The sequence below is a fragment of the Drosophila hydei genome, unplaced genomic scaffold, assembly GCF_003285905.1.
Source record: "Drosophila hydei strain 15085-1641.00,03,60 unplaced genomic scaffold, DhydRS2 tig00000060-arrow-pilon, whole genome shotgun sequence".
Taxonomy (NCBI): domain Eukaryota; kingdom Metazoa; phylum Arthropoda; class Insecta; order Diptera; family Drosophilidae; genus Drosophila; species Drosophila hydei.
This window is the reverse complement of record NW_022045656.1, coordinates 10010889-10023211: the sequence shown is the minus strand read 5'-3', so window position 1 is coordinate 10023211 and position 12323 is coordinate 10010889. Positions and strand designations below refer to the sequence as shown.

At 39.6% G+C, this 12323-nt stretch overlaps 2 protein-coding genes across 2 annotated transcripts; both read left to right on the top strand.

Moving 5' to 3' along the window:
• Positions 1-963: 963 nt before the first annotated feature.
• LOC111597126 lies at positions 964-4113 on the top strand. Its single transcript, XM_023311687.2, has 2 exons — positions 964-1357; positions 3782-4113. The coding sequence occupies exons 1-2, from the start codon at positions 964-966 to the stop codon at positions 4111-4113; spliced, it is 726 nt and encodes a 241-aa protein (XP_023167455.1).
• A 3011-nt stretch (positions 4114-7124) lies between these two features.
• LOC111597113 lies at positions 7125-11471 on the top strand. Its single transcript, XM_023311669.2, has 3 exons — positions 7125-9251; positions 9324-9481; positions 10403-11471. The coding sequence occupies exons 1-3, from the start codon at positions 7528-7530 to the stop codon at positions 11398-11400; spliced, it is 2880 nt and encodes a 959-aa protein (XP_023167437.2). The 5' UTR covers positions 7125-7527; the 3' UTR covers positions 11401-11471.
• The last annotated feature ends 852 nt before the right edge of the window (positions 11472-12323 follow it).

Genomic DNA, 12323 nt, shown 5'->3' with positions numbered 1-12323 from the left:
AATTGGAGTATTATATATACTATATACTATAATTACTTAGAAGTGATAACTTCAGTATAAAAGGTTTTTCTTATATGTGTCATATTTGAAAAATAATTAATTTCAACAAGCATTTACTTCTCCTCTACATTCAGCTCTTATTCATCCTTGATGTCCGATCGAATTGCACTTTGTCATGGAAACAGGTGGCAATTGCAATGAGTTTAATTATTTGTGCTGCACGCTCGGTTGAGTCTATGGCAAGAATCATATATTTTAAATAAATTCATACAGATTTTGTTTAAGAACGCAGAACAAATGAGAAGAAATTGGAATACATTAGTGTCAAGCGTTGAATAAATGCGAAAAACATTTGTATAAATAACAATTTGTAGTATTAGTTATATACATACATACATATATATATGTATATATACTTATATGTTTGGAAGGCATTTACGCATTAGTTTTCGGCGCATAAATTAAATAATTTGCTGATGACTCGCAGAGTCTGGTTTTCGGCCAAGTATATAATTGGCCAAAAAGCTTGACTCGCCAGCTGGACTCGAGTTCATATGAAAATTGGCTTAATCCGTCTTATTCCCATTTGTTGTTGACAAGAAATGACGTTGGCCGACACAGAGAAGCAGCGTTAGGAGATCGGCATTAAGACACGCGCAGCATGGCCAGCTGATGACCTCATGGATGGCGATTGCCATGACTGTGTCGTCACAGCTGTGCTCGCTCGTTCGCAGCGCCGAGATTCGACACAAATGTTGGGGTGCCTTCATTAGTTTGAGTTTAAATCAAGAACGCGACGGACGGCAGCGATCCGAGAAATCTGTGTGCTTATAGAATTAAAAATAATACGAAGAATATGCTGGCCCGCGACATGGACTAGCTGAGTGCGAGCGTGCAGAGTGTATAGAAGCTAAGAGGCCTCTCGACAAACGAAACTCAATCCAATTTATATTGATCGCAAGGATGCAAACACCAGCTCCGACTCCGAGCACTCCGCCGCCGTCGCGTCGCTCCAATCGGCCGCCGCGCATTAACATTCACAATATACCGAACAACTATGGCGGGTCGTCGGTGCCGCCCAGCGCGCAGCTGCCGCACACCTCACAGACTAATTACACGGGCCCCCAATGGCCGCCGGTGGCGAATCCCTTCGGCGCAACTGGCAACTTCATGACCAAAGGCTACGAGGGCTTCCTTGATCTCACCAAGTCCGGCATGAGTTTCGGCGAGAAGTTCACCTACGGCCTGTACAATAAGTTCAGCAAGTGGTCGAGGCGCTGGTTTACCCACATGTTCCTACTGATCATACTTGCCCTCTACAACATCGGCGGGGCCAAACTATTTCAGACTGTCGAACGTAAGTGGAGAGTGTGGCTGAGTAACTTATGCTGACTAGATGAGCGGCGATAGATATAGGAGTGAGAGAGAGAGAGAGATAGAGAGAGAGAGAGAGAGATAAAAGAGTTGAGTTTTGATCGTGCAAGTGATCGGAGTACTTAATAAATGATCTCTGCTAGTCAAGTAGATCTGCATATATATCTGCGCCTACTTAAAGCATGCTCTGTGTTAATCAAGTCTGTGATCCTCAAATATGATCAGTGATCTTCAAGTCATTTAGCTTGTTAGATTCTCTGTGATATTCAAAGTACCTTATAACATGATCTGTAAACTTTAGAGTTTAGAGAGTACCCTGAACTTCAAAGATGATCTCTGTTATTTAAATACATCAGAATAGAAATGACTGGATGATCTCTGATAGTCTGAGATTGATCTCTGATATTCACATAAATCAGAGTACAGATGCTTAGAAGAGATGCTCTCTGATGTTTACTTGTCTAGTAGATCGGAGTACATTAAGCTTATATATGTGATTATATATCTTATATAAGTGATCTTCAAGTGGCTCAGTGTAGCTTCATAACTGAACTCTAATATACAAAGATATCAGAGTAAATCTGTAATAGTCAAATAGCTCAAACTATAGCTGATCTATAATATTCAAGTAGGTCAGAGTGTTCATTGACGATCTCTCATAGTCAAGCATATTTCACAGCAGATCTCGGCTAGTCAAATAGATCGATAGCATCTTTCAGGAGATGAGCCAGCCACGTCCGCATAAACAATCTTTTCGATGATTTGTTTGCTTATCAAGCACTTAAGCAATTGTTTTGCGAATAGTCTAACCAAACCAGGAACTAAGGAAAATATACAAATATTGCTCTGGCTATGGCAACATGCTGGATAGTAAAATTCATACCGGATTCAGACTGAAATCGAGCAAACATATGCATGTATATAGATAGGTAATTAAGTCAACGAGCGAGCAACGAACGATGGAAACTGTAAAAAACAATGAAATATACAAATTTATATATATATATATATATATATATATATATATATATATATATATATTTATATATATATATATATATATATATATGATTCACAGAGAATTGCCGCTTGGACTGAGAAAGCTGCTTGGCATAAACAATTGGCTAAGAAAATGATTTATTTTAAACAACAGCAGCACAACAAATGCAGTTTATCGATTGGGTCAAATCGTTTTCAGATCAGATTTTAGTACACATATAAATTTGGCCCTCAGCTAGGGGCAGATTGCTTGAATGGATATGATTTTAATGTGTGTTATGTACAGATTAATTGTTAAATAAATTTTTGTCTAGAAGAAGCTAAATAGTGCCTTTAGCTATTATAGTCTGTGAGTTATAAATCGAGAAGGAAAGGTGAGTGGGAGAAAATAAGTCGCTAAGCCTGAAAGCCTTGGCGTTAAGTCTTTAAATCAAGGCTCACAATCAAGCTTAAGCCATATTCAGGTAATGAGCTACAATCTCACTACAGTTCTCAAAATGATTGAAGCTATAGCCATATCAATTTCACATATCAGCTAGACTACCCAAGTCTGTTCTAGTTTCTAAATTCATTTAGACAGCGTTGGGACTCTTCCTTCTGTCTGTAGATAATTCCGCACTTAGCAAAAAATATAAAATATATAAATAATATGACAATTGCTAGAGAGAATGATTGGAAGTCCTTGGCGCGGCAGAAGCTTGCGGCTTGCGGCGTTGCCCTAGGCAAAAGTCTTTAACAATTTGTCAATTGCCTAAAATATTACTGAGCTGTGATTGCAGACTTAGATAAAATGTGCAATGCCATGCATGATTTTATTTGCATTATAAACTGAATAATTGTGTGCCAGTTGCTTTGTTGTAAAAATCAAAAGATTTCATAGACTTTCGGCTGCCTGATTCACTTGGCCTCAAGCTGTGAATCAAGTTCCAATTAATATAGTTTCAGGTTTTTATTTAACTTTTTATTTAATACTGATTGATACATCTATAATCAATTCAAGAGTCCACCCGCTGTTTAACAAAAATATCTTTAGCTTAAGGGAAAAATAAGCAGAAATCTGTATTTTTTCAATCTCATTTATTTTTACCTAGAAATTCACTAGGAAAATCTGTTATTTTTATTTAAATGCAGCCTTACATATCTTTGACCCCATAAATAACTTATCTATATATACATCCTCTATAATTAGGGGATCCTAAGTCGCTCTAGCTGTGCGTGTAAGCTAGAAAAATGTAAAACTTTAGAGATATGCATTGGTTGCTTAATAATATGAAGAGTTTTGTTTTTTTTTTCCAATTTAATTGCATAAATTAACTGTGAGAACAGTAATAAAATATAAACTATACAAATATATATTTATACATATATATATATCATACTAAATACACAAACTTCAACCCATTTGCAGATGGTCCAGCTGATATGGAAATACAAATAACGCAAGATCAAAAGCGAATATTCTTCAAGCAGCTCTTGGAGCTGGCCAACACGACAATCACGCAAAAGGTAGGCAAGCAACGGTACATGGATCAAGACACGTTAGTAACCTTAGGTGTTATTCAGAATACAGATCACTGGGATGGCTTCGTCAACAATGTACTGAACTCGAATAAGGCAGCTGTGGAGTCGCTGCTGCGCTCGAATTTGTCAACGGACGAGGAGGCTAGAAAGAACAATCCATGGTCCTTTTGGAATGCCATGGTCTACAGCTGCACGGTCTATACGACCATAGGTGAGTGAATGTACTCTATAAGATTGTTAAGGTAGTGCTTGAAGTGCTTGACTATAAGAAATAACTGAAGCCAAGGGAGTGAGTTAATATTCTAAGATTTGATAGCCAGATAACTAGATATAGAGTTATGTTAATATAACTGAAGTGTTATATCAATTGTTATCGATTTTTATGCAATTTGCTAAAGCTATCGATTATTTTGCATAAGCTTCATCTGCGTATGCTTTAGAAGTATCTATAAGAATTGATCTTCTATACTTTTTGAGATTGACGGATAGGTAGAGAGGAACAGATAAACTGACAGACAGACATATGGATGGATGGCTGGATGGAGAGAGCAAGATGCATGGTAGAACAGGCGGCTGGGTATATAGACGTATGGAAAGGCAGATGAGCTGACGAATGGGCGGACAGACAGAGAGAGGAGCAAAAGCATAGACAGACTAATGATGAAGCTGCAATGCCAGATGGAATAGACAGACAAATAGACAGACTTACAGAAGGACAGCAACATGGACGTGCAGTAGAACTGACAGACGAAAAACAGACTAAAAGATGAGACTCAACCGGCTCGCCTGTCGACTCTGATGCAGAACAATATATCTGGCGCCAGCCTTTACCCGCCTATTGCACACATTTTAATATATTTTAATGGGTTTAGGATATAAATAAAACTTAGTCATAGGAAATTATCATAAAGAACAAAATTTGTCACAGTTATTATATATAGACATTTATTTATTTTACTATTGTCAAGTTTTTCGTGCCCTCATATATTAGGACCTATTTTAAAAAACTGTCCAAATTGTTAAGTATTTACAGACATTTATATAAATATATATATTAGAAAATATTTATATGTATTTTAAAGAACTTGTCAACATTTTCTGCTTAAAGTATGTGACACCAAATGGAAATAGTTTTCGTTGGCGAAAGTACCTCTCATGCGTATGTTATTTATAAAGCATAGAAAAGATCTATATATACAAATCTGAATATATATATATGCAGACGGCTCTTGCGTATGCATGCGAAGACTTAAATTGTCTGCAGAACTCTTTGGAAAAGTGTCATCGTTCTTAATAAACATTTCAGAAACAAAAAGATGCACGAAATTCCAACGAATCATTGCTTTCACTCAATCAAAAAATAAACACATATAAATATATTTATATATTTATGTATATAGTATTTATATGTGTATATATAAATCTGTCTTTCACTTAGCATTTTTCATATGCCAAAAATACTTTTGGCAATTTCATTTGGAAAATTCGTTTTATTGAAACCGAAGCAAATCAAAATAAACACAGAAAGTGTTTTTATTGTGAACTCGAGCCGTCATCGGCTGGCAAATATATTACGTATACGCAGCGTGCGGTCGGCGTGGAGCACGTCCATCGAGAGTGTGCTAATTTCAATTGCTTGGACATTAATTCCATTTGGACCATGTTTACGAGTGCCAAATAAAACCATTTGCGAATGCCTCGTCCGTCCGAGATGGCGTCACATATCGAATGAATTCATAAATTCAGTTTTCATTTGAATTCCATTTCATATACCGCCCGAGTCATTAGCCAGTTGCTATACTTTCAAGAATCCAATTCGATTTTATTGAATTCAAAAACAAAAAACTTTTATGGGGCGAAAAGCCGCCAACATCGGCAACCGAAAGGCGGAAGGAAATATCAGTTCAGAGCGTGAATGAAAACACGAAGCTCGAATAAACAATTTGTGTAAAAGGCTCACAAAAATATTATTTTACTTTGTATATGCTAGCTATATAGATGTATATATGTGAATATATACACTATAATTATCACTTCTAATTAAAATCAACTGCTTTAAAATTTATTCACAGCAAACTCTTAGCATTTGTTCTCTAAAGTCTCAGCTCTTATCCAGTCTTTGGCCTTGTCCTTTAGAGAATGTTGACAAATTTCAAATGCAATTTCTTGTTGACTTCAGTATTTCAGCTAGGAATTGTAACTCCTCTAATAGTTCACATAGTAACTGCACTGCATAATCATAAATATGTTAATGGGAATATTATTTATGACCCACACTTCCGAGCTCCGCTAGCTGAGACCCTCATTAGCTTGACTACATATTTGAGTATATATTTATATTCGTGTTTATTCCCCACAGACACACAATTAAAATTTGATGATCACTTAAAATTAAGACAAAAAATATTATTAAATTTTCATTGTTAGTTTACACTGGCCAACACAGATTTGATGACATTTGGTAGACAAACATAATTTATATATAAAATCAAAATATCATATAAACAAAAATTAAAATATTCTGCTAAAGGCAAAAATGTTCAATTATTAGTAATTCTTGCTTCCAAACTGCCTTTAAAAAATTTATATCAACTTTATTTTTCATCAAGAAATTTTAAAATTAAAAATTAAATTAATATTTAAATTTTAAAAATTTTCTGTCAAGCAGCCAACATTTTTATATAAAAATTTTGCTTAAATAAAACTTAAATAAGCCTAACTTACTATTAGCTTATGCTATTTTTAAGTTAACTGAAAAATAATTTTATATGAATTTTGAAAGAAATATACTTAATATTGTATATATTATTGCTATAAATTTCTCTGAATGCATAATGTATATATATATATATATATATATATATATATATATATATATATATATATATATATATATATATATATGTCTTATTGAAATGCCAAGCACTGTATGCGTATACATAATTCTAGCGCTGTCTGTGAACCATCTTGCTGGCAGCATAAGTGCCCAAAGCTTTTATGAGCTTTCTAACAGTCGTGGCATAAAAAGTGTGCAAAGTGAATTGGTAACAACACAAATTGTTGTTAGCTGCAAATGTGTTTATGATAAAACCAATAAACACATAGCCAAACTGATATAAATAAATATATATGTCCAAATATATATATATGTATGCATATATAGCAGGAAAACAGCTGATGCTCTGAGATTTGTATTTTGAATATTTGTTCAGGCGGCGGCAGTTGGAAAGCAGACGACGTCGTGGCCGAGTGCGCGAGCTGTGAATACAATAAACGTGCTCTAGACTAGATTTATTTTAGAATACATAAATCAAGCATATATATATTCATATATGTGCATATGAAAAAACAAATGTATAATAAAGTAATGTGAATTAATTCAGACATTGAGTGTCCAAGCGAAGAGTTTGCTTTATGGCCCGAGAAATTGCACGCAAAAGTGATATAATTACAATTTGAAACGATTTTCCATTTGGTCAGTGGAAAACTAAATATGAATGCCTGGTCTCTATGTTAAAAATAGAGCCATGATATAGAGACAAAGCAAGAGAGTGAGCAGCGAGCAGCGAGCAGCGAGCAGCGAGCATCGAGAGCAAAGAAATTGGCATTAGTTAAGAAACTGGAGCACGGAAAATGGAAAATGCTGTGAATAATCACGGAGCTGCGGCGGCATCGAAGCTGCGGCATCGCCGTCGCATGCCCCGCAATCAGCGCGAGCAGACGCCGGATGCCAACAGCAGGCCTCACCCGCAGCTAGACAGCGTCAGCCAGGATCAGGACAGAGCTCAGCATGTCTGCATGCAGATACGTCCGCCGGGCGCGATGTCCGCGCATGAGAGCAAAATATTGCGCAGGCGAGACAAGGCTTTCGCCGGTGTTGCCGCGCGCAGCCAGTCGCAGCCGCGCGAGGCTGAGAAGCTGAGCAGTCCGGATGCGCATCAGCTGATCAAGCAGCACCGCAGCCTGTCGTCGCCGCGGCACAAGGACGAGTCCAGTGAGAGCGAGCTGACGGGCAGCTCGCAGTCCTACACGGCTCAGCAGCGGCCGGGCGACGACTCACTGAGCCGCCTGGAGCAGAATATGCTGCGCTTCGAGGAGGAGCGACGGCGCTTCGAGACAGAGAAGCGACTGTTCGAGCGCGAGCGACGCGAGCACAAACTGCGCCATCGCCAGCAGCTGGACCACGAGGAGCGCAAGCGACTGCTGCAGAACTATCGCAAGATCAGCGACAGCTTCCAGCTGCCGCAGGATGAGGAGGAGCGCCGTCGCCTGGTGCAGAGTCTGCGCCTGCAGCGCCACGAGGCGCCGTCGCTGCGCTCACGCAATCGCAGCAGCGGCTACGAAGAGTCCTCCACGCAGTTCAGCTCCTCCGATGCGGACACAGCCGAGGAGCAGCACACGAGACGCAAGGCGACAGCACAGTCCCTGGCTGGGTTCATAGCGGCGCCCATACGCGGCGCACCACCACCGCCGCCAACCACGCAGGCACCGCCAAAGCCACCCGAGCGCCATTCAGTGAGCCGCAACAGCTCACTGTCTCCCGTGCGTCCGCAGCGACGCTCAAAGACGCCAGAGCAACGCAGCACCGCAGCGGAGCATTTGAATCGCAAAGCGGAATACGTCGAAGTGGGCGAATCCGTCGTCGATGCGCCAGTCAAGCCGAAGCTCACGGAGGAGCAGCAGCGCACAGAGCTGCGTCGCGCCTACGTGGAGGCAGCCGAAAGAGCGGCAGCTGCAGAGGCAGCGCTGGCCAGGAGTCTGGCCACAGCCACACAGGAGAAGGTGAAACGCAGCAACAGCCTGAGAGCGCCAGAGACTGAAGCCAAGCCGGAGTCCAAGCGCAGCTCTAGCCTGGAGCGACCAAAGAGAGCAAAGCGTGAAGCCAGCCTAGAGCGGCCCAAGAAGGTGGAGAAGCAAGCTGCAGCTCCTCTAGTCGACGGCCAAGCTCAAATGGAGCAAACTACAAAGGAAGATCTGACAATCCTGCCAGAAGTGGAAAAACCTCCAGCTCTGCTCAAGCGTTTGGCCAATCTATTTAGGAGCAAGCCAAAAGCTGTGATTCCAGCAGAGAGTCTGGCAGTCGAGGCCAAGTCGAGGTCTCTACTGGGTCATCTGCGCCTGGAGGCGGCGCACGAATGGCGACGCCTCAAGCTGGATTATCCCGTGCGCATGGCGGAGATGAAGTTGTTGAGGAATCAATGTGTAGCTCACATGATATTGTTGATCCTGCTGCTGGGCTTCGGTGGACTGATGTTTCGCTATACGGAGGGCACGTCCGAGGACATCTACAAGTGTGAAGTGCGCAAGGTGAAACGCGACTTCATTGACAATCTCTGGTCAGTCAGCCATAACATGAGGTACCTCTATCCCCTCCCACTCCCCCGTTCCCCTCCCTTACTGCAATTAATGTTTATTTGATCCGTTGCTAGAGAGGATGACTGGAAGTCCTTGGCGCGCAATAAGCTGCGCAATTTCGAGGATGAACTCAATACGCTGGCCGAGCTCGGCCTGCGTCGTTTCCCTGGGCAAAAGTCTTTCAACTTTGTCAATTGCTTTATTTATTGCTGGACTGTGATCACAACCATAGGTAAAATGACGTGTAACCCAGGGCAGGTGTCTATTGATGAAGATGTAACGAAGGGAACATGGGTATTAGATAGTCGATAGCTGGGCAAGTCGATTGAGAATTACAGATTCATTTCATTCCAATATATATATAATTTAATTATATTTTTATTATATATAAATATAATATTTTATTATTATTTATAATTAATTATTATATATTTATATATTTTATATCTATTTTATTTATACTATATATATTTATATATACTTAAATATATGTTATATATATATATATTATAATTTGTAATTATTTTAAATACTAAAATAATATATATTTCTTTTATAATTATTTATTATTTCTTATATTCCCAGCTTGATTTATTTTTTTAATTATTTATTCTATATTTTTCAATATTTTATTTAATACTTGTGTCCAGTTTTTTAAATATATTTTATTTTATATTTATTTTGTTTTTTATTTATATTATATTCTTGTTTTATTTAATATAATTTTTTTTAATTATAGTTTCATTTATTGTATTTTATTTGATGTTTAATTAATTTGTTTTATATTTTATTTATTATTTTTAATTATTTATTTTAATTTAATTTATTTTTTATGTGTTGCATATTTTTCAAATTTAAACTTCATTTATTCATTTTATATATAATTTTATTTTAATATTTAATATTTATTTTTGACATTTATCATATTTATTTTAATTTTAATTATTTTTTTATATTTAATATATTTTATATTTAATTGATTTAAATATTGTTTATTTATTTTTGATAATTACATTTATTTTATTACATGTTATAGTCATATTTATTATTTGTCATATATTTTATAAAAAATTGTATTTTATTTGTTTTATTTATTTAAAAAGTAAAATATCAATTTCCATGATAATAATCTATTTATCATTTCCACTCTTAGGTTACGGTCACATAACACCAAAGACAGAAGTGGGACGCTGGCTGACGATCATCTATGCGATCATTGGCATTCCGATGTTTCTGATTGTCCTGGCAGATCTGGGCAAACTGTTCACGCGCAGCGTCAAGTTCCTGTGGGCGTACGTGAGGCGGGTGTATTACACGCGCTCGTGTCGTCGCATACGGAGGCAGCAGCAGGTGCGGGACGCGATGACGGGTTTCAATACTGTTTACGATCTGGCCATACGCCGGCCCAGCATGTTCTTTGGCATGACTGAGGCGACGGCGGCGGATCTGGAATCTCAGGGCGAGGGCGATGCTGAGGCGGGCAAATCGTTGGGCACCTCACACCCGGAGACGCCCACGTCGCCATATCCGGAAACCTTCGAGGTGGACGACGAGTTCAATCTGCCCATATCGGTAGCTACGATGCTGCTAATCGCCTACATCCTGCTGGGCAGCGCCGGCTACACGTTCATCGAGAGCGAATGGTCCTTCTTCGGTTCATTCTACTTTGTTTTCATCTCGATGTCGACGATCGGCTTTGGCGACTTGGTGCCGGCGAATCCGTTTTACGTGATGGTCAGCATGATATATCTGATCTTCGGCCTGGCCCTGACCTCCATGTTCATCAATGTGGTCCAGATCAAGCTCAGCGATCACTTCAAGCGCGCCAGCGCCAAGGTGGGCGCCACAATCGGCATGAACATGGCCAGTGAGTTCGGGGACGGCTCTCAGGTAAAGACGCCATCGGAGTTTGCATCGGTGCACGGCTCACGTTTGGGTGCCATCGATGAGGATGGACACGAGACACCAGCTAATGGTGCAGCCAATGCCAATCCCAACTCGAGCCCACCGCTCACATCGATATTGCGTGCACCACGCCCCCTGTCGCCGGCATCGATTCCAAGGGACAGTCCGCCTCCTCTGCTGCCCAGGCAGCAGCAACAGCCTTCGCCGTCCGAAGGAGAAGCCAAGAAGAAGTATAGATTTTTCTAAAGATACAGATTGATTTATCTAACCTGATCGCGAGAGTCTTATATAACCTGAAAATGACAAGAAAAAAACTGCATACGAATTATTTTATTACAATATTTATTTATTTGCTTATCTAATTTATAATTTAGTATAATATTATTTATAATAAATAAAAGAAAATATCAGTTGAGATTTGTACTCAGAATAATGTAAATGCCAATTCAGAATTACCTAGATAATCTCGCGCAAAGCTTAAAATAAGACATTTATGATATGAATTTGCTTAAATGTATCTCAACTGAAGTAAGCAGCTTTTATAGTTGGCAAGCCAAGACGGTTTGCATCAGATACTTGTGTTAAATGACATTTATACACACAGTCACACACACTCACATGCTCACACACACGCACAAATACGCAAGCAGCTACAAAAATTCCATAGTTCCCCCCGAATAGGTTGGTAGGAAGCAATGCACATCTGCCAGGCCGGAGCCAATCTGATGTGAGTAGCGTCTCCCCTGTCTGTGCTGTGCGTTGTGTGCGTCGTGCGTCGTGCAAGAGTAAAGGAAGTGCGACGACTGGAGTGCTGACTAAGAGAGACAGAGAGAGAGAGAGAGTAGTGTGGTACTCAACTCTCTTTCCCATTCCTCCCTTTCGTTGTACGACGACAGCGGCTGATGTGGCGAAGTCCTGTCACGCCATTCGGCTCTGACTTTCGTTTCATTGCCGGAACGTTCCATCCACACGCTGCTGCAGCTGGTGTGGCCCACTACAACTGGTTCGTCAGTTGTTGTTTTGAAACGTTCGCGTTTGGTTTTGCTAACGGAGAATTCGTCGCGTTCACCAAAGCAAAAGACGCGCCAAAAAATTATCGTTTCGAATGTGTGTATGCACCTATGTACATACATGCACATGAATCTGGTATGCATGTATTTTTGCAACGT